Source organism: Medicago truncatula, chromosome 8 (assembly GCF_003473485.1).
Source record: "Medicago truncatula cultivar Jemalong A17 chromosome 8, MtrunA17r5.0-ANR, whole genome shotgun sequence".
Classification (NCBI taxonomy): Eukaryota; Viridiplantae; Streptophyta; class Magnoliopsida; order Fabales; family Fabaceae; genus Medicago; species Medicago truncatula.
The window spans coordinates 26,800,951-26,824,787 of NC_053049.1; the positions used below are offsets into that span (position 1 = coordinate 26,800,951).

The 23,837-nt window shown below is 35.1% G+C and overlaps 1 protein-coding gene and 1 non-coding gene across 2 annotated transcripts; one reads left to right on the top strand and one right to left on the bottom strand.

The window, feature by feature from the left end:
• Window positions 1–7,911: 7,911 nt before the first annotated feature.
• LOC112417582 (small nucleolar RNA R71) lies at window positions 7,912–8,017 on the bottom strand. The gene has a single exon (XR_003008184.1). It is a non-coding gene; the product is annotated as a small nucleolar RNA R71 (small nucleolar RNA).
• Window positions 8,018–12,187: 4,170 nt separating this feature from the next.
• Window positions 12,188–21,278, top strand: LOC25502747 (transcription factor MYB124). The gene is made up of 14 exons (XM_013590303.3): window positions 12,188–12,324; window positions 12,620–12,699; window positions 12,963–13,080; window positions 13,786–13,832; window positions 14,122–14,178; window positions 14,284–14,356; window positions 15,232–15,287; window positions 15,375–15,524; window positions 15,602–15,783; window positions 15,921–16,015; window positions 16,594–16,715; window positions 16,791–16,999; window positions 17,586–17,710; window positions 20,357–21,278. Exons 3-14 carry the CDS (start codon window positions 12,997–12,999, stop codon window positions 20,465–20,467), a joined length of 1,311 nt encoding a protein of 436 aa, XP_013445757.1. The 5' UTR covers window positions 12,188–12,324; window positions 12,620–12,699; window positions 12,963–12,996; the 3' UTR covers window positions 20,468–21,278.
• Window positions 21,279–23,837: the final 2,559 nt, after the last annotated feature.

Below are 23,837 nucleotides of genomic sequence, written 5' to 3' on the forward strand. Positions count from 1 at the left end.
AACTTGTTGACTAGCCCTTCTCTTCTTAGTTGATGCACTTGGTTTCTGAGTTGGTGGCATCTGAGAAGTTTGGGACTGAGTTGTCTGTGTTGCAGAACTTGGCTCCTTAACATTTCTCTTCCTAGTTGATGCATTTTGCTTGTGAGTAGTTTGAGTCTGAGAAGCTTGACTCTGCGTAGCTTGTGCCTGAGTAGTTTGACTCTGACTAGCTTGAGTCTGAGATACTTGTGCATGACTGGTTTGAGTATCAACTTGTGCTTGAGGCTGTGAAGGTGGCACCTGAGAAGCTTGAGGCTGTGATGGTGGCACTTGAGAAGCTTGAGGCTGTGATTCAGGAATGGGATGCGGCAGCAGTGGGCATGTTGACTTGTTGTGTCCAGATTGCTTGCACCTACTGCATTTTATTCCATATGATGCTCTCTTCATTTGTCCTTCTTCTCTAAGAAGCTCACTTGCATCCAATCTCCTTTTCTTTTTAGGTCTTCCAGGTTGTTTTTTGATAGCTGGTGGTTGAAGATCTGTATATTCAGTCCTCATCCAAAGATTTTCTCCATTGGCAGGATATATCATGCTTGAATAACACTCAACATATGCTTCTTTCTTGTACATGCATGGTACATAGTCAGCAATGTTGTAATGTTTGTGTTTCATGCAAGCAATGGCATGACAGCATGAAAGTCCTGTCAAATTCCATTTCCTGCAATCACACAACATTGTCTGCAAGTTAACAACATACTTGTCTCCAGAATTTGAGAGATGAATCACTTGGAATTCATGATCTCCACCTTGCCTAAGAAAATAAACTAGAAACATTCCACCATAAGAAAACACAGCATCCAAATGAAAACGCCAGCAACATACAAATGGAACAAATGGAAACTTAATGCATAACAAAACACAATTACTATACAAATGAAAACTTAATACCTTACTATCCAGTTATTTGTATAACCAGATTCCTTTTCTAGCTTCTTCTTGATATTTGGCAGAATATCACCATCATTAAACCTTGCAATTTTCTGCCTATTCTCCCACCTCTGCATGACATAAACTCTTAGATCCTCCAACATGGAAACAATTGGCTTAGACCTTGGAATGACAATCACAGAGTTAAAGGCTTCTGACATATTGTTCACTAATGTGTCACACTTTGAGTCACCTTTAAACATTGACCTAGTCCAATGTCTTGGGTCTATTTCACACAGATAGTTAAAGGCTTCATGACTTATAGCCTTTATTTCCTTCATCTCCTTTTCCCAAGCATTTCTGTAAGTAGCTTTGGCAGCTCTCCACATTAACTCTTTTAGTTTTTTTCCAGGGAATCTCTTTCTAAAATTGTTGTAGAGATGTCTTACACAAAATCTCTGCTCAACCCCAGGAAGCAACAAATCAATGGCTGGTAAAAGTCCCTATTTCACACAATACAACACACAATTCAACAAAATCAGTCAGAAATTACTATAACCAGAAGCATTTGTTTTAAAAAATGTAAACAAAAATCAAAATTGTATGAAACTATAAACAATACCTTCTGTTGATCACTGATGATGGTGTATGTTCTACATATGTCATTACCTCCCAAATCATGAATGAGTAGCTCTAAGAACCATTTCCAGGACTCTTTAGTCTCTCCTTCAACAACAGCCCATGCAATTGGAAGTATTTGGTCATTTGGATCCATACCAATGGCAGCCAGCAACATTCCACCATAAGGTCCCTTAAGGAAACAACCATCAAGCCCAATTATCTTTCTGCATTTGAAGAAGCTATCCATACACCCCTTAAAGCATACATATATTCTCTGAAATCTAGGACAAACTACTGCATTTGGGTTCTCTAGGTCAGCCTCAGTACCTTCATAAGGGGTTGATGTAATTTTGACAGATGAATGAGGGTTAGACCTTAGTAATTCATGGGCATAATCATGCAACCTTGTGTATTGATCTCTAAAGTTCCCTTCAACAAATTCCACTGCAAATTTTTTTGCTCTATATGCTTTGCTCCTACACATTTGAATATTCCACTTCTGCTGAGCCCTCTCCATTATAGTTGAAATTTTAAGATCTCTATTCTCTCTAACCCTTGTATGAAGTTTAGAACCTAACCATCTAGAATTCATCAAATTCACATTGAAGTCTGTGTCACACTCATGATCTCCAGCATAAACCTTTCTCAACTGCCATGTCTCTTCACCAGGTATTTTACCACAGAATGCCTCCCATGGACATCCTTCCTTGCATTTCACCCTCACTCTATCTTTATCATTCTTTCTAAATTTTATTGCCCTTCCAGAGTGTACTGCATAAGTCCTCATTGCTTCCATAAAAACTAACTTTGACACAAAATATGTTCCAACCTCCCATTTATAATCCTTCATTTTCTCTGGCATTTTGAAAGTTGGGAATTTGGCTCTCTCCACACCATCATCATCACTATCAGATCCAGTATTCAAGTCATCAGAATTAACTTCATCTAATTCATCTAAACCCCTATCAGCTACTACAGTCTCTGATGCTCCTGCTTCACTTTCAATGTTAACAGACCTTTGTAGTTGCTCAATAATGTCATCTTCAAACACAACATCTTGTCCAGGTTGTTTTTTCTTTGGTCTTCCCCTCCTCTTTTTCCCCTTGTCAGTCTTGGTCTTCTTTTTTTTCCCCTTGTCAGTAGTGTTATCTTCACACTCCACCCTCACAGATCCTTCACCCTCTACACTCACAGAACCTTCACCCACTTCAGTTTGATTATCAGCATTGTTCACTTCACCCTCTACCCACTCAGATCCTTCACCCACTACAGTCTCTGTCTCAGCATTTACTCCATTTCCACCTACCTCACTATCTAAGTCTCCTTGTATTACCCCCTCATCTTCTGAGTCACCAAAATGCACATTAAGGGCACTATCTTCCTTCTCACCAGACACATTCTCATCTTCATTCCCTAGCCCAGGTTCACCCACATTCACAGTTTCCTCCACTGCTGGCTCACTCACATTAACACCTTCCTTCCCTAGCTCAGGCCCATTACTATTTTGTCCAAGTTCAGGCCCATTATCATACTCAGCAAACAATTCATTCTCATCAATCATTGGGCCATGTTCATTTAAATCCAACTCAGGCCCATCAGCATTTGTACACTCAGCAGAGGGACCTACCCCATTTACACCACCATCAACATTTGCACCCTCACACCCATCACTGGGACCTACACCACTTACACCACCATCAACATTTGCACCCTCACACTCAGCAGTGGGACCTACACTAGTGGGAATTTCATTTGTTTCATTCCTAACAGGTGGGACATGTGGGGTCATCATAGGATATTCTATCAATGGGTTAAGCTCTACAATTTCAGGTTGTGACATGGGGTGAACAACATACAAATGGACCTTATCAAACTCATATGCAATACTCTGCATCCTTCTACACCCTAAATCATTATTCAAAGCTACCATTCCATCTTCCAAACTAGGATCAAAATACCACAGAGACTTAAGACTAATATAACCTAAACCTTTTAAGGTTGATAACAAGGCAAAATAGCTGAAAAAATCTGAGTTACAATCAAGTACTTCTTCTGGACCTACATACTCAGGGTCACTAAAACAGCTTAAGTCCCAAGCATGATGCAAAACACACTCAAACAATTGGTCCATCTGTTTTGAGCCATTAAGGCAGGAAAGAAAGAAAAGAACAAAACCTAATTAAATTTGTGCACAAAAATCGAAATAAATGGACCACAAACAACACAACAATATAAAAGCATTCTTTATTTCCTTCAAAAAATTCAACACAACATACAAAAATCAACTTTTGAAAAGGGAAAATACAATAAAATATCAAATCCATGCATACAGAACCTTAAAACGTACAAAAATCATCCCAATCTGCAAAACCCTAGAAATTTTTTCAAAACCCTATCAAAATTTCGAAACCCTAATCAGAACAAACATGAGTATCATATTCGCGAAGAAGAAGATGAATTCAACGTTAAAACCTAACACAATCATACAAAACTTCAACATTTTTCAAAAACTTCAACTTTTTTCGAAACCCTAATCATAAAAAACAAACACTTTTTCACGAGGAAGAAGATGAAAGAAACCTGGATTTTGTCTTGGTTTTCGTCGTCGTTCGTCGTCGTTCCAGATTCAGCAGCTTTTCCCTTAAATCTTCAGTTCGTTTCTTCTTCCAGTTCGTTTCTTCTTCTTCTCTCTTTGTTTTTCTTCTCCTTCTCTCTCTACGTTTTCTCCTTCTCTCTCTAGCTTATCAGAATTCTAACCATTATGCCATGCTGGACAGCCACCTGTACAGAGTTAACGTTGTTTTCAAAAAGTTAACAGAAAGGACCAACTAAGTAAACGGAAGAGTACTTACAGGACCAAATTGACACATTTAAAAGTTAAGGGACTGAAGTGAGAAGAAAAAATAAGTTAAGGGACTTGCGTATGCATTAAGCCAACAAAAATTCACTTTTTAAATAAATTTATCAAATATATTACTTATTAAAAATAAATTAAAAATAAATTTTTGTTTATAATTAAAATCGGAGAGAGTATAGATGACAATGGGCATCTTATAGGCAGGATAATATGATGTTATTTTTCATACTCACGTTTATAAAAAAATATTTCTATCTGAACTCGTATCCTAGTGAGCAACAACTTTAATGTCGTTCCTCATATCTTATGGCACCCAACTGCTCATACTCGCACTTATTACTCATGTTTTACATTCAAACTTATGAACAATGATGAACATTCAAAGTTTTCTGAGAAATATTGCACAAATATGTCATAGGATTTAGTAGTTTGATCTTGAAAGTAATAAATTTAAAAAAATTGATTGTTTACCAAAAACATTGGTAAACAAATTGACACGTCTAGTGGAACCCTTTTGTGCAAATTTTCAAGTAAATTCATTTTTTAGAAAGTATTCATTATGTTGGTGCATTTGTTTTTAGTATAAAAAATTCTTAAAAGCTCGTGTGCGTAACGCGCTTTAGAAGTGGTAAAGTCCTTCTTGAAATGGCTCGTCCAAACACCAAACATCAAAACACACCATAATTGCTATTTTTCGGGAAAGCTATAATTACATGACTCAAATATATAAAACATTACAAGTGTCCTGAAATCATAATCAATTGTTCTAATACTCCTCTATTCTTGATGAAAAACGACTAAAAATGAAGAAAAACATGCTAAGAATAATGTAAGATAACATGTCATCACAACCCTAAACTTAAACTATTGCTTGTCCTCAAGTAAAGAAATAAAAACAAATTTTATTTTTTGAATTTTTTTAAGAAAAAGCATACCTTTCCAAAGAGGTTGCTCATATCGTAATCTCGACCGATTTACAGACTTGACTTACTTACCACTTTACATCCAAGCGGGACAAGCTTAGAGAAGAAAACTCATACTCTCAACTACACTCTTTTCCAGGATACACATATGTATCTCCTAAAGCAGTAGGGTTGGTCATGACATTTACACACTTCAGTTGTCACATGAACGTACCTTACTATAAATTTGAGACAATTCTTAATAGACAGTCAAGATCATACTGAAGTCTCTAGCTAGCTGAATAGTTTTTGATGATGTTCACTTTTTGTTTGTATATCATTGTTGTTTAGATAGGTTCCTAAATTGTGTAATAGCACCCTAGAAGGTCGGGCATTCATGGACAAAGTGGTTCAACTTATTCCTTTTTAAATAATTACATTTCATGTGTCTTAGAAATGTTGCATTGCTCTCTGACTTCAGTTGAATCGTTTCACACAAAGGTTGAATCGATTCAAACAACTTTTGAACCATTTTGATGCTCTCTGACTTCTTTTGAGTCGTATCACCTATATAGTGAATCGATTCAAATATGAATCGAATCATTCCTTGTTTGAAACGATTCATCAAACTCTCTGACATAGCTTGAATTGATTCAATCTAGCTTTGAATCGTATCAATCTTCTTCTGGGCTTTTTGAGTCGTTTCATTTTTCACTTGACACAATTCATTCTTCATCATATTTTTCCCTTTCTTTCTTTTGTCTTATATGGTTTGAATCGATTCGTACATTAAGTGAATCGATTCACTTAGTTAATTTTGTGCGAATTTTTAGCCTTTCCCCTCACTACTATATATACTCTTCTCCTCCTTTCTCCTAAAGTATTGAATCATTTGCATCTATTATCTCTAGGTCTCAAAAACCCATTGTTCATACATTCTTCAGGATTAAATACTTTTTCTTTTAATCACTTTGTTCTTTGAGTGTATAGATTCTCTAGGCTGCTAGTAGGGATTGTAAGTTGGTTCTCTTAAGAAGATTGATTGGGCTTAATCAAGGCTTCAAAGGAAGTGAATAAACTCATTCCACCTCCAAAGGACTTGGGGGTCTTTCTAACCGTTCTTGAAGTCGAAGGTGGTTTGTTTGCAGGACGTAGCTTTGAAGACTCAAGTGAAGAGTTCGAAGGAGTGAACGGGTAATTCAAGGATCCGAAGATTCAAGGAGTACCAAATTCAAGGGGTACTTGAATTTTGGGGGAGTGTTTTACATAGGAGTTGAAAAATTAGGGATTTAATTTGAAGGAACTCTTGAAACATCGTAATCAACTTTTGATACATAGTGGATGACCTTGGTGAAGGTGTACTTCATCAAGTAGAGTAGAGGTAGCCCTTAGCGAGGACGAATAAGGGTGTACTACTATAAACATCGGTGTTCTCTCTCTCTCTCTCTCTCTCTCTCTCTCTCTCTCTCTCCCCCTCTCTTTCTTTACTTTTCAATATTACACTTGATTAATTGAATAATTAAATTACAGTATTGCTAATTAATTACAATATTGCTAGTGTTGATCTAGTAGTGTTTTCTCAAAAGATTAATCTAAATCCATTTGATTTAGGGTAAAACAATTTTACTTGGATCAATTAATTTCAAAACCAATTCAATTATTCAATTTTATGTGTATTGTGTATTCTATTGATAATTAGGTTTATTGTCAATTGGGTTTAGTTTGAAATTGTATCTAGGTTTGTTAATTGTTCAAGGTTATTGATATTTGATTGTATAAAAAGATGTGTATCGTGAATCTCTCAATATTAAGATAAAATCTCATTCCATGTATATTTGATTCCTGTTGATTCATTGATTGTGATTGTTTGAGCAAAATTCCAATAGTCAATTTCATTAAAATCCGTTTTTATCAAATCTCTGGAAAATCTTTTAAAACGTTATTCACCCCCTAGCTTGGTAACTATCTAGCCATATAAACCAACACATACTAGACTAAGATAAAATCTCATTCCACGTATATTTTTTCTTTTTGATAAATAAGTATCAAACTTTGCAATATCCCAATTTCGTTATTACAACGTCTAGACTAAGATATTTTTTGTTTTTATTTTTAATTGCATGTGAATAACCTGAAGTGTCGATAATCTTACTAGGTATGTAGACGAAATTGAGCGCTACTTCCGAACTAGACGCCGATTGAAGTTTGACACTCAGTCCGGATCTGACACTAAGACAGAAATGGGTGACAATGACAATAATTACAACCAGCCCCTTAAGGAGTTTGTTGTGCCCTCTGATGAGGATCCTCATATGAGCATTGTTCGTCCTGCAATTGCAACGAATAATTTTGAACTTAAACCCTCTCTATTGCAAATAGTACAACAGAACCAATTCTCTTGAAACCTAACGGATGATCCGAACTTGCACCTTTCTGTCTTGCTACAATTTGTTGATATACTTAAGAGCGATGGAGTCAATCTGGAAGCCATTCTCCTGCGTTTATTCCCATTCTCCCTTAGGGACAGAGCATTGCTACAATCTCTATCGTCTAATTCCTTTATGATATGGAACGAACTTAAGAAAACGTTCCTCGCTAGATACTTCCTGCCGAGCAAAGCGGCACAGCTTAGGAACCAAATTACTTGTTTCAGGCAGATGGATGATGAATCACTTTTTGAAGCATGGGAGAGATATAAGAAGTTAATGTGAACATGCCCACCCCACAAATTAGAAAAGTGAATGATAATTCACACATTGAATGTGGTTGAAGTCAATAATTGGTATTGTGAAAATGCACATTAAGGTGTTTTGGTGCTTAAAAAAACAACAATTCTGTCAAGAATTGTTGTTCCGTTAGCATACCTGAAACCAGTTAACTCATGTTCCGGGGATCAGCGTGAGTTAACTCATACTGGAGTTCAAACACTTGTTAACTCACGTCGAGTATCGAACGAAAGTTAACTTATTTTGAAGTTATTTTTAGAAGTTTAAGGCGGAAGTGAACAAAATAAAAAGAAAAAATAGTAAAATTCTAATCAATGATGATAGACACCATAATCCATGGCCCATTAATACTTTTGACACTGTGCAATTTGTGTAACTTAAGTAACACATCATATAATTCAGTGTAATATTGTCTTCAAAAAGAATTCAGTGTAATATTGAAGCTTCCTATTATACCCCACATGCACACCAACAAAAGCGTACCTTAATTAATTAATCAATCAATAAATTTCAAAAATTTACTTTCTCCATTTCTTTGCTTCCAAAAACCATTATATATATCTCTCAAAAAAAAAAACCATTATATATATATAGTCTCTTAACATTAATAATTTCAATAATATTATAAAAGGATAAAATAGTTTAAACAAATGATTAAATAGGAAACAAAAAAGGTAGATAAATGACAATTTATGAATTGTTATTTTACTAAGGGTTAATACATGTTTAGTTTTGGGTGGCACATCCCTTTATTTGCTACCTGGTTGTTGTACATTTTGATCGGTGAATCACTTTTAGCATATCTTGTGTAAGGTGTATCACCGTTGTTATTAATATATATCATTTTGGTTTTAAAAAAAAAAAGGTTAATACATGTTCACCTCCTTTAATATTAACAATTTATGGTTTAAACATGTAAATTTTTTTGTTTAGATTCCAACCATGTAATTTGAAGATTCTTTGATTTTAAATTGTAATGATATCAAATTTCAAAATTCAAGGTACTTCAACTTCTTGTAATTTAAGCGAATTTTGATTTTGTACGATCAAAATTCATGAAGATCTACAACCAAATAATCTTCAAATTACAAGATTAAAATATTATTTTTTTTACAGGGATTAAGCAGAAACCACTAATATTACATAGGGTAAATATACATTAACCCTTTTATTAATAATTGACTTTGAGAAAACATTATTTATAATTTGGGTCTTGTTAACCGGTGCTGTAACACCCCGTTTTCCCAATATAAAAATTTCTTAACATAAATCAGAGTAAACATCACAAGACGGAATATCACATTTCACATAATCTAAAATAGTTAAATAACAATTTAACTTCCAACAAAATATCTCAATCATCGCAATGGAGTTAATTCAAAATCATAAATTGTCTTGGCACGCAGGCCCCATCATAATATCTCAAATAGATTCAGTTAAACAAATCAAGTCATAAACATCATAGTCAAATACGTAAAGAAAATGAAGCATGCATATCATAAACCCCATCCCGTTACGTATCAGAGCAACCTAAGACTCAGTGAGGCAAGGCCACTCACGACAGCACAACAGCAACCTACGCTCGATCACCTGCAAGTTACTCATACGAAGAGCAACATTTCTAAGCAGAAGGGGTGAGATTTCACAAAACAATAATATTAATCAATATAATTCAACAATCGTAATTAACAACATAAACATCTTAAATATCGTAGCATCATTGATAATAAAATATCAAGTAATCACTTCATTTAAACATCACAAATAACCTAACATTTTAACATCTTTCATCATTTGACTCGACAATGCGACAATGCAACTTAGACCTCTTATATGCATGTGGTACCAATACAGGGCTTGAGCCCCCATCGTTATTTGAGCTAATGCTCCATCGTGTTGAGTACTAAGCTCCAGGGCATAAGCCCCCAACATATGTATGCTAATGCATGGACTCGATCTCTTAAAACATCTTAATCATCATCTCTTATGTATCCAATAATTTGGAGTTCAACATCATCTTAATCATCTTATATAGACTCATGCATCATAGTTAAATAACAATAGCAGCATAAGCAGATCACAACAACATTATGACATCATATAAAGATATCAAATAAAATCAAGCATCAACTCAATCATTCATTCATTAACATTTCAAGTAATGCAATTAATCATTAAATCACATTATAATCAACTTAACATGTCATAACAGCTTCACAGATTGCAGTTAACATCCTATATAGGTCACATTACTACCCAAGGGTCCATCTCTAAACAAGTTATGCGACACAGGTCGCAAAGTTCTCACTTGCACTCAGTTCTGGAAGTGCTCGCGAGGCGAGAGCATCTGCTCGCCATGGCGAGTACAAGCCAGATTCCCAACTAAAGTTGTTCTAAGCTAAACCAGGTTCAATCTCACTCTAAGTCATCATCTAATCTTTAATAAATATCTTTAGGCACTCAAAAACATCTAAGGTTCAACTCAAAAGTAAAAAATACAGAATCCTACATGCTCTCTGATCATGCTCGCTATGGCGAGTAAGGTTGTTCGCTATGGCGAGCTGCGACATACAACTCGCGAGGCGAAGGGAAATGGCTCGCGTGGCGAGCGATGAACTTCATCACTCGCGAGACAAGGATCATCATTCGCGAGGGCGAGCGATGAATATAGGCTCGGGCAGAATGCAGTTTTTCACGAAAATTCAACAACTCACATGATTTTAAGCCTAATTTCAATTCCAGAATTCATCATATTCATAATCTAAGGTCAAAGGACAGTTCCTACATCAATCTAACCAATTTTCACCGTTTAATCATCAATTCTAAGGATTTGACCTAACTCTCGACTTCTCCAATTCAATCCTATTTCTTGCTAATTACAACAGGATGGATTACATGATCAATAAAATTGCAGAGTTAGTCTCACCCTTACCTTAATTTGAAGAAATCGCAGCCCTAGGTCTCTCTTGCTCTTCTCTTGGCTTTTTCTCCCTTTTTCCAAAGTTTGATCGTACGTACAAAGTGTTTCTAAAAACCTAGGTCTTTCCTTTTTATATCTCCTCCAAATAACTTATCTCTCTTTCTCCCCTAAAACTCTCTAAAATCTCAAAACAGCCCCTAACTAAATATTTTATTTTATTTTCAAATCTAATTTTATTAAACAACAAAATAAGTCTCATCCCCTCATAGAAATCGTCACATCACATAAAATCATCTAAAATCGTCGTAAATCATTTAAATCATCATAAATCACACATATATTATATAAATATAATATAACTCGTCTAGACTCAATTAAATAACTAATTAATTAAAAGTGGGCGTTACAGGTGCCCCCGGGGCACTGGTACGGATTCCAAAAGTAGAAAAATTGACTTGAAAATATAAACTGTTACTTTTGACTAACTAATTATTACATCACTTTTTAATAAAATCTTATCTCTTTTAGCTGCTTAACCAATGTTCCGGCACTGATTAACATTCTCTTTATAATTTTATAAGAAATTATTTAAAAATTTATAAATGGGTAACAGTTCATACTACTGATTTAATTAAAGACTGGTGCTAGTCACACAAAAAAAAAACAAGTTACACCCTAGAATGACTATTATACCCTTTAACTAAAATAAAAATTTCAAATTAACTAAATTTACATTAACGTAAATTGAACATAAGTAAACTTAATTTACATTAACCTAAATTGAACGTAAGTATACTTAATTTACATTAACCTAGATTGAACGTAAGTAAACTGAATTTACATTAACCAAGATTGAACGTAAGTAAACTGAATTTACATTAACCTAGATTGAACGTAAGTAAACTGAATTTACACTAACCTAAATTGAACAGACGTAAACTTGAATTTACATTAACCTACATACGTAAACTACACTAACCCAACCTCTCACTTAAAATCAAATTGACAACCATATCTCATACCAAAACAAACAATAAACAAATAGAAACTCATCGAAAATGAAATTCATGAAATTCACTAACCTTTATGAATATAGTACAGATCAATAACAAAGATGTTGATTCAGATATTGATTGCACATCTATGGTGATTTGTGGATGAAAAGGGGTAAGAGTTCAGAATGATCATAAAAATGGGTTTTTAAAAATTTACATGAAGAGGACAATTTTAGTATTATTGTAAAATTTTAAATAAATTTGGATGTAACTTATTTTTTTTTTTGGGTGTAACTAGCACCATTCTTAATTAAATTCAAATCAACAAACTTCGAAAACCTGTTTCCTTGATTCTCTCTACATACATGTATCGGATTGAATGCGCATTTGAGTTAAGGTATGTATCTTATTGTCGATTTATTTACTTAAACCCTTTATTATAGCTCATGTGTAAATTAAGTTAAAGTTTTGTTTGGATCCTCCACATAATCTGGGTTTTTCTGGGTTATTATTCATAAAAGTACACCTTTTCAAACCTCAAAGTATAAAAGTACACTTTTCAAATTTTTTTTTTTTTAAAATTTCGAGGAAAATATGATTTTGGATTTAATCCCATTTTCCTTTTACATATTGTTCATTGCCCATTATCTAATTTATGCATTGAATTGTTGTTTTCTGCTTTGATTATACAGAGAATAGTGAGAGATCAGAGGAAGGAGAGTCTGAAAAAGTTAGTATTTAAGGTTGTTTCTTTCTTTATTGGGAAAAGAAGGTAATTATCACATTTTTGTTTCTCTTTTTTATGTTTAATAAGTAATACCTTTTGTTTAGTCAGGGTTTATTGGAAATTGAATTTATGCTGTAAAGGTGAATGATAGTTTCTTTTTTTAGGGAAGGTGAATGATAGTTTCTAAATGTGATTATATTCAATTATGTCATTTTCTTAAATTACTATAAGTGTCCACGTGGCATTGTCGTATTTGGTGTTTGTGTCGGTGTCGGTGCTCGATATATGATCGTGAAAGAGTAATGTAGGTTGGCTTCACTCGCTCAAAGACTGAGTCAAGCGATGGATACGAAGAAGGAGAAGCAACAAGGGAATCAAGAATCGTCTACGAAGAAGGAGCGGCATATTGTGACTTGGACTCAAGAGGTACTTTTGTTTCTTTTACGTTTTTTAGGAATCAAATGTTATTAGGGTTTTTGGCACCAATGTAGACAGAATCACGATCCAACTCATTGGATGGCATGAGTTTGCGATCTTGCAACCCCGCCGTGCCGGAATTGTAATCTGGTGGGAGCGGCCAAAATCGCCGTGAAAACGTGTGGGAGCTGTGTAATCGAGCGTCTCTGCTGATTCTGTGCGTCTTCTTCACTGTTCCGGGTTCACGCGACATAGGTTACCGTTCAAGCTTGATATTTGGAATTGTAAAATTAAATTTAGAAATCTGCATTTTTTTGGGACTAATCTCTGTTTGAGAGATTTGGCTCGTCTACCATCGATAATTTCCCCCATCCACAGGACAAAGGTGGCCGTTCAAGCTTGATATTTGGAATTGTAAAATAAAATTTAGAAATCTGCATTTTTTGGGCTGTTTGATCTTAATCGAACGGTCACCGTCTCACCGATGTCCCAAATGCATGAATGCAGAGAATCAAAGTTCCATTTCGGGTGCTTAGTTTGCATTTTATAGCTTTTCGCCCCTACCAAGAATGTGTTGTGTGGGGATCAAACGGCCATCCTCCCTGAGAAGCTTAAGTTCTGTTTAAGCAGATTAGCTTTACCTGTTGTATATTTATTCATTATTCCATTGCATTTGATGGTGTCTTACATATTGGTTATATATGTGGGTTTCAGGAGGATGATATACTAAGAGAACAGATTGGAAATCATGGAACTGAAAAGTACTTGCTCCCCTTTCTTATTTTTTCTTTTGCCATACTGTTGTTTTTTTGCCCTTCAATTTCAAAAAATTTAACCGAACTGGATTGTTCAACCGGTTGAATCGTGAACCATCACAGTCTACGGTTCGGTTATTTGTTCAGTTTGATTGTGGTTTTGTCCCGGTTGAACGGTTTAAGGCAGTTGAACCATGACCACCACGAGGTTTCTCAGGTTTGGTGTCCAGTTCAATTTCTTAAACATTTTCTATGATACTTGCCAAATTATAGGAAATCTTTATTATATATGCAGTTGGGCAACTATTGCATCCAAATTCAAGGACAAAACTACAAGACAATGCAGAAGAAGGTGAAGTTTTTATATTTTGATTTTTAGTGTAGCTGTTGAAGATTTTCATGGTTTCTGCTTTATTGTTACTGTCAATCTTATGCTTAGTAACTAATACAATCTCAGATGGTACACTTATTTGAATGTTAATTTCAAGAAAGGTGGATGGACACCAGACGAAGATATCCTCTTATGTGAGGTACGGTATATCAATGCTTCATATGTTCAAAAGATTAACTTTCATCTATAACAATTTTCATAAGAATTTAACATGCTTGTTATATAATAAAATTGGCTAGAACTTTGAAAACTTGTACTTCATTTTTTTTGTCCCTTCTTTCTCATACCTCTCTGCGGTAGACAAAATCCATCGATGAACTTGCTAGTATCATGGAGAAGCTATTTATTTCCGATAGCCTTGCCTATTCTCATGTCTAGGTTGGTTCATGAGGTGTCAGCTTAGTACTAAAAGTTTGGTATTGTAATCTTGGGAGACTGAGTTCCAATGCCTTCGAGAGCAGTTGTAAATGGCCATTAGTGCCACTATAATTAATGGTAGTTTCCCCTTCCTCAAAATATAATTTTTAAACCTGATGTGTAGGTTACAACCAAACCAGTGAAACAAACCAAATCTGAGGTGTATGTTGTCCACGAGGTGTCAATTTAGTGGTAAAGGTTTGGCCTTGTAATCTCAAGAGACTGTTCAAATCCCCTTGGAAACACTTGTAAAATGACCATTACTATCACTTTTTTTTGGGTCTGTAGACGAAGTGGTAAGCACCACTGAAACTCACAACCATTCCAAGTCCCGGGTTTGAACCGGCTGAAGGCGTCCAACCTAACAAATTTTGGCATTGCCAGTTGAGCTAGGCTTTACGGGGACACCATTAATATCACTTTAACTAATGATAATTTCCCCTTCTGCAATTTTATTTTTAAAAATCAGAGGTTACAACCAAACCAACCCAGATATTTGTATATGTTTACTGCACCAGATAACAGAAATTACATCTGAAAGAAATGCATCTGTGAATGTGCCTTTTGTGACCTAATTTCTTGTTATTGTCTTTGTAGGCTCAAAAAATATTTGGAAACAGATGGACAGAAATAGCAAAGGTGGTTTCAGGCAGGTAACTGAATATTCATTCCTACCTTCTTGCAATACTGGATGTCTATTTTGTGAACGGTTAATTCACAATGTAATGCTTTCTATGCAGAACGGATAATGCCGTAAAAAATCGTTTCTCCACACTCCACAAGAAGAGGGGAAAAAATGACATTGATTCAAATAGCAAGAGGAATATTTCCTATCAAGGTTATAATACAGATGCAATGTCAGAATCTGCCATGCCAGTTAAAAGAACGAGGTATCGTGCACTTTAAGTATCGAAATACTCAACTTTTGCAAAAAAAGGTTTTAACATATTATCCTATTGCATAATAGGACGGCCCATATCCCTGATGATGCAAAAATGATCAACATTGGAGACAGATCACATTTGCGAAATGCAATTTCAATAAATCAGCAACCAAGAGCACCACTTGCCGAATTAGCTCAACAATCAAATAATGTGAACAATTTTCCAGACAGGCATCATGTTTCCAATGACAAGTTCAACAGTTCCGGTAATTGTCTCGATGGAACTTGAATATTGCATTATGATAACGAGGGACAGAAAAGTGGACTGAATTAATATGTTCTGTAAATATAATTTTAGCCATCCTTTGTTCTAATATGATTTTGGTTCATCTTGTTTGTCCAGGCCGAAATAACAAATATGAACTCAAAAAGGATGATCCGAAGATAAGTGCATTGATTCAAATAATTGATTCAGAGAACATGGAAAGAGTATGGAAGGTGAGAATTGATACTTTCTAAACTCCATAATTGAGTCTTGAACACTTTATATGCTTCTCCAGAAAACATCTCCCTCAATTGTTTGATAAAACCCAAAATTATAAATATTGGTCCTGCCTATTACTGATTATAAAAAAATTCTTTTTGATAATCAATAATTTAGAGATTTTGAAAAAAATCTCAAGCATAAAATTTATGAAGTTCGTTGAACATTTTTTACATCTTGGCTTAATTCTATAGTACCATGGTAGCACAACAATCTAATTGGAAAGTATAGGCGCTATTTGTTCGTAAAATTTGAACATTTTCAACTTCTCTATTTTTGAGTCTGAAGCATTCATCTTTCTAGCATCTTTTTTCAATATTAAAAGTTAATTTTTATCTTAGAAAGCCTATCACAAGCCGTTAACTCTTGTTATTATGCACATATAAATATGATAGGTGTCATAATGCACGAATTTCAAATATCATCTAACACTTGTTTGAATACCCAGCCACTTCCAGAGTCGCATATAAAATATGATAGGTGTCATAATGCATGGATTTCAAATATCGTCTAACAATTGTTTGAATACCAGCCACTTCTAGAGTTTCTGAGCCAAACAGATATCATTGGAGAAAAAATTGCAGTTTTACAGCTTGTAAGTCATACAGTCAAGGAGTTTAAGAGTAGCAATGAGAGAGGCCATTCCCGCTTGAGGTAGTTTAAGTTCTTTGTAAATATAACTTATGTAGCCTCTGAAATAATTTCTAATGATTTCTGAATATTTTCTAGGCAAATAAAACCAGACAAGGACTGCTCAGGAAGTTCTGAATACAGTACAGGATTAACTCTGCAACATAAGTCAACTTGTACTGGTGATAATTTGGAAAGCGCATTGAATCAGGATACTGGAACTGAAATTCAAGCTACACAACTTGGGGTTAAAAAAGAAGTATGTGAAGGTGTGAAGGAGGTTCTTTCTACTGGAAAAGTGGAACAAGGTAAGAATAAGATAATCCCCTTCTGTAATTAATAAATCGTAAACGGAAAATTACAAGAAAATATCAGGCCCGCATACTTTCTGAAATCATTTTCTGTTTTTTATTTTCTAAAATTTATGTTCATTTTACATTGCTATCAAAGAGATAAATGATGTGGTTAACAATTGTCAGAGAGAATATGAAAGACAAGCTAGGAAGAATGCATTTTCAAACATAATAAAAACAATGTTTTGGCATTTTCAATTTTTTTGAAAATGTTGCATCTGTTTTAAAAAATTATAAAGAAAACGGTGAGAAAAATATTAGATCTATGTTCTTTTTCTGTATGTTAGTTTAAGTGAAAATGAAAATAGAAAACATAGAAAGTAAGTGGGGCCTAATTTTTGTAAATGATTCGGTTTAGGAACAATTAACCACTTACTCAGTTGATGTTCAAAGAGTTGATGAAGAACCACCCTTGACTTAACCACCTAAGCTAAGAGTTCCTAAGCTGAAAAATATAAAGACTTAAAACGCTTTTCTATAAGCTAATGCAGTAACATTTTAATGAATCAGAAGTGCTAATAAGATATTTATTCTGTGGCAGATACGATACCAAACTGTGATGAACAGATAATTGCCTCGCCAAGAATGGAGTGTTCCCCTCTTCAAGTGACTCCTATTTTCAGATCCTTGGCTGAAGGAATTCCAACCCCAGAATTTACAGACAGTGTAAGTTACCCATGCACTTGGGATTAAACAATTTGAACCACAAAAATTATAACAGTAATAGTGGTGACAACACTGACAAGTAATATGACATATTAGGGATACCAATGAGCTTGTTAGGACAGACTAATTAGGAGTATGTTAGGTTTGGAACTAATGTGTTAGTTAGAGAAGTTATTAGTTAATTGGGTCGTTAGGTTTATCTTGTGTATATAGGGAATTTATTGCGTTAAGAGGGTATCTGATCATTGTAAATTTTTTGAATAGAGTAGTGACTCTAATGTAAAAAGGGGAACCCTTTGGATGAGTGTTTTCTCTCCTCTCTTCCCTATTTTCTTAATACAATTGTCCCTTAGATTCCATTCAATTCTTGGGTTCCTAAATATTAGTCCGATCTGCCGGATCTTCGAGAGAGCGCCAGTTCTACAAATAATGGAGGACCTGTGGGCCAAGAAGGTGGAGTTGCCGGATTTTACAGGGACAAATCCCATTGGGTGGATCACAAAAGCTGAAAAGTTCTGTGAGGAGCAAGAAATTCATAGGTTCGGTCAGCAACAATGTGCTTTCATGAGAATGGAGGGAGAAGCCATGTGTTGGTGTAAGGAGGACTTGGATTTGGTGTGGGGAATCATTTTCCACAGACCTGATAAAAAGATTAAGGAATCAAGAACCAGAAAGGTCAGGAGTGGAGTAACAGACACCGATGAAGAAGCCATAGCAGTAAAAGAAGCAAATCTGTTGTTTAATGCAAGTGGGTTGCATGGAGAAGATCAAACCAACAAACTAAATGGTAAAAAATGAAGAGAAGTGGCAGCGCGACAGTGAGAATACTGGTTCTTGGTCTCAAAAGACTCTGGTGAACCTTGTGTCTTTGTTTGAACTGTCAAATCAAGAATCATACACGGAATACAAAGAGATCCAAACCCGTCCACCAAAACAATTAGACGTTAATCAGCTTGAGGTGGACCTACACATTCTGCACCACTGACAATAGTCGAGCCACCACCTCTACAGGAGCCTCTGGATGCTAATCATTTGGCATCGGACCTTAAACAGCCAGATGTGCCTGCTGGCGAGTCATGAATCACAACCATTGGGTTTTCGTTGAAGAAATCATCAGGGGCACACACACTAGTATATACAACCTTGTGGAAGGCGATGGATAGAGAGTTGAAAAGGGCCTTTGGTATGTTGGGTTCAAGGCTAAGTCTAATAGGTCTTGGCCCAAATGGATAGTAACCCAATTGTTCAAAAAAGATGGATTTTTTCTTAACCCAATTCAAGGACTAATCCAAGGAAGAGGGTGGGGAGAAACTGACTTGAGTGCAGGAATTCCTTGTCCTTTGTTGTTGCAATCTATGCAGCAGCAACACTTCTGATCGATTGCGTGTCCGGTATCCGACATGTGTCAGTGTCCGACACCGACACGACAGTGACACATGTGATTACATTTAATTGTCATTTTTTCAAATGATTGTCTTTGTCGACGTGTCACTGTCATGTCTGGTGTCCGTGTTTCATAGTTTGCAATCTACCATATGCATGATGTTCCCATTCCGGTTCCTTCCGATTTGCTTTCCGCTGTTTTCTCCTTAGGTGGGTGTGCCCTATCTGGCACAAGCCCCTCTGACACATGTATCCTCGTCGTCGTCGCGCATCCCATGGGTGACGCTTATGAAACATCTCAAACCGAAAGGTAAGAGACCTTGGCAAGAGTGGTAGATGTCACGAGTAGTATAATCTGTGGATGGAGCTGAAAATGGCCCGTGGGATATAATAGGAAAACAAAAAGGGTACCGGTTCTGCTATATTTTTTCCATACAAAGATCTTCTCAGAGAGAGTTATATTAAGTGATTTGTTCAGACTTCTGGAAATATAGAATATATGGCAATTGGAACTGAGAATATCTAAGTGGCCCAATTGTTTGCAACCGATGCAACATAATCATGTTATTTTTCTGATGCAATACTAAGATGACTTATATTTGCAGATTATAGATAAAACATAATGTGGGCTAAAATGCATTTTGTTCCCTATTTTTACTGATTCACGATTTTGGTTCCCCAGTTTTAAAATGTCTGATTTTTTGTCCACTTATTTATTTTGAGGCTGAATTTTAAAGTGAAAAACTTACGTAGAGCTTTGTCTTGCATCAAATATTAACTTTTGTCGTATAAATTAATGTATATTTGGATGAATGGAAAATATTGGTAAGTGAAAATCCACCTAGACAGTGTCATGACATCAATTCAGTTGCCACATAAGTATCTCACTTGTCACATTATAAAAAAACCAACCCCAAATGCATAGGTGAAGAAAATATTTGACCTTTTTAAAATTGAGGGACCAAAATCATCGATTTAAAAATAGGGGGACCAAAATAAAAAAATGAGACAAAATAGAGGGACCAAAACTGCATATGTCATGATAGTCAAATAATGGTAGCATTGTGTATTTGCATCACTAGTGTAGTTGATTAAACCTTATTACGTAGAAACCATTTGTCCATTCAATCCAGCACCGGTGCATTAGAGTTATTCACACCTTTGTTTTTAGTGTGTTTTGCAATAAAAAACTGTATTTTGTTTGTTAGGCACTGGGATATATCAAAGTTTGACAGTATACTAACCATTTTTTAACACTTTCAGGAAAAGAGCTTCCTAAGGAAAACACTGGGAGTGGAGTCTCCATCTATCAGTACCAATGTCAACCCATACAAACCGCCACCGTGCGTAAGAGCCCTTCAATATAATCCATGATTCATCTGACATACAAATATTCATATGACATTCTGCTTTCTGAATCCTTTGCTCCATCCTTGGCAATTCGGGTTTCAGAGTTTTTCTTAATCTTAAAGGAGGTGTGGTGAAGTAAGACTGCTTCAGTATAATCCATGATTCGTCTGACATACAAATATTCATATGAAGTTCCCGTTTCTGAATTCTTTGTTCCATCCTTGGCATTTCGGCTTTCAGAGTTTTTCTTAATTTTTTAAGGTGTAGGGAAATTCCAAGCGTAGAATGAGCTACCTCTAGACCAAGGAAGTACTTCAAAGTTCCTAGATCCTTGATTTTAAAGGAGGTGTCAAGAGCTGTCTTGATTAATTGGAATTCATGAAGAGAGTCTCTTGCCAATAACATCATCAAAGTTTTCCTGTTTTGAGAATGATTGCAATCTCTGCCTTAAGTTTTGAAAGGCACACGCTTCCCGTAGAATGTTATGATACATTCTTTTAGCATCACCCCTTTCACTCATAATTAAATTTCTTGATACTTGCACAAAGTATTGGTGTGCTTAGCGTGTCGTCCTATGGTTTGCCATTTTTCTTTTTCTTTTTTTTGTACAAAGTCTTCTGTCTGTGGAATCATTAGCATCCTGATTGTGTGTGTGCATAAATTTTGTGCTTATCCTATTAACTTTGAATATGGATGTCTGTTGAATCATTAGCATCCTGGTTGTGCGTGTTGGTTGTGCATGTGTGCATAAATTTTGTGCCTATCCTATTAACTTTGAATATAGAAAGAAAAAAGAGTTCAAGAATAAGCAGTATCAACTTGAATTCTTATTTGATTTTTTGGGTGTGCATACATTATGTAATAAACATTTTTCCCTCTTTTGGGTTTGATGCACTGAAACCTGACCATTATAGAGTGTGGAAATGCATTTTGGTTTTGGTGTGTACATTTTCTTTATTTTACACGCCCCCCTTAATATAGAGAATTCTTCAAACAAGGAAAAGTGGAACTGAGAACTTTCTCAATGCACTCAGCACAAAATCAAACAAATAGCGTAACACCGACACATCATCATATCAATGACATGTCTGGTGTCTAACATTCAACTACTTTCATATTCTTAAATTAGTACATGTGTCAGTGTCTTAGTGTCGTATCTGGTGTTTAATGTTTGTGACAATGCTTCATAGCTCTAACTCTCTACACATAAAGTAGATTTCCACATTTAATTTCAATGTTTTAGATTAGAAATCCAAAGGACAAAACATCACTCAGAAGTAGAGGAAGCTAATGTCAATGAAAATAAAAATTTAACAACATATGGAGAATGCAAAATTATTTACTTACAGAGTATACAAGACACCTCTTAGTACTCTGACTCTGACCTGGCAGAAGAATAGAAACATGGTCTGTTTGCAATGGTGTCTTGTGGCCTGTTTTCTGTTTTGAAGAAGAATTCTAGGCAATTGCATTCTTATTTGATTGTGGTGGAATACAAGAGAGAAGCACATAATGATTACTTGGCCACAAGTAATAATGGTGAAAAGTGGGAGGGAACACCTTACAAAATAAAGTGCTTACCTTTGCTGTTAACTTAGCCCACAAAAGGCTCACTTTTTGACCAACCAATGTCCAATTTCCACTCAATCAAATTGAACTCACTTTCACTAAATATTTTTGCTGGTAAAAACTATAGTTCAATTCTAAATTCTAAATGTCTAGTGAAATATTTATGTAATGCAACTGTGAGAAATTCTCAGATGCTAGAGTAAGAGAAAGTTTTTGTGTAATTTTTCCAAAGAAAAACAACTACAGGGAGATTAAATGTGAGAGTAGAGAGACTTTCATATCATAAAGAAAAGGAGAATTAGGTAGTGGTCAAATAATAATAATAAACTTATAAAAATGCTGGTAAAACTCTACTATATAGTTTTAACATTTTTTTTGTTGGTTAAAAAAGTGTTAGTTAACTAATATGAATTTTATGGGACACATGAATTTTAACTAATAAAAATATGTATGTTAGAGTTTCTCTTCAGAGAATTATGATGACAACAGTATTTTAAAGGAACGGCTCATAAAAATAAAATTAAAAAGCAATTCATTTTTTCCCACTGATTTTATTATTGTTTGTCTACACTATCTTGAACCTTTACTCCCATCATTTTTTCTTCCAACTTAAGTTCTTAGACTCTCATATAAGCTAATCACACTGTTGCTTTGCTCGCCTGAAGATTTTGAAAGCTATAAACAAGAAGATTCTAAAAAAAGAATTTTTACCACTGATTTTAGAAGTTATTAGGATTCCCTTATCTTTCCTTTGTCCTCATCCAACGAAATTGAACACCTGCTTTTATGGGGTAGGAACCACAAGACAACAACACCATACCCAACTTTGTTTTAAGGGTTAATAGTGTTTTACCCTCCTGTAATATAGGTCATTTTCGGTTTTAACCCCTGTGAAATATTTTATTTGGATTTCGTCCTTGTAATTTGAAGATTTTTGGTTTTGAACCTTAATGAATTTTGACTGTACAAAATCGAAGATATGGCAAGGGGTAAACCGAAATTTGCTCAAATTACAAGGGGGTAAACCTAAATTTGCTCAAATTACAGGGCGTGAAATTTTCCGTAAAGGTCCAAAACACAAAAAACTTCAAATTACAAGGATGAAATTCAAAAAAAGTATTTTACAGAAGAAAAACTGAAAATGACCTATATTACAGTGGACAAAACACTATTAATCTTGTTTTAAACATTTCTTGTTTCAACATTTACCTCGCCACTAAGCCTAGATCTTTTCGATGGAGGTAATTTTGCACATTTCTTATTTCTCACCATTCTCTATATCTTATAGTGTAAACAAATATTAAGTTTGGACAAACTATAGTAGAATACAATTAGTGGTCTTGCTTGATCTAATGGTAAAAACTAGATTGGTCTATTATGGACAACTTTAATAGTCGAGCATGTTACTTCATGATAAGTCTAAGAGAATATCTTAGAAGTAGAGGCTAATGGTCCACCTCATTTTTTATTTAATAGCTTATTTGATGGTTACACTGCAAAGCATAAGCAAAGTTAAATCAATGTTTGGTTACATGTTCAATTTTTTCAAGTTTGCTCAATTTCACGGTAGTTTTGCACGTCCATGCAGAAGCTTAGTTTTGTAGCTTTTACAAAATGACAGCAGAATCATATCTAGACGCGATTTTATATCCTCAAAAGCCAAACCGAACGCACACTAAATGGTTTTGATGATTGAAACAGATTGATTAATCTCTTATGGTGGTCTTGGTGGATTCATAGTAGAGGCAATGGCATGCATTGTTTAGTTACACATTATTGAGTCACTTTTCTCTTGTTCCAATGTCTTGCTACTGTGATAATTGCG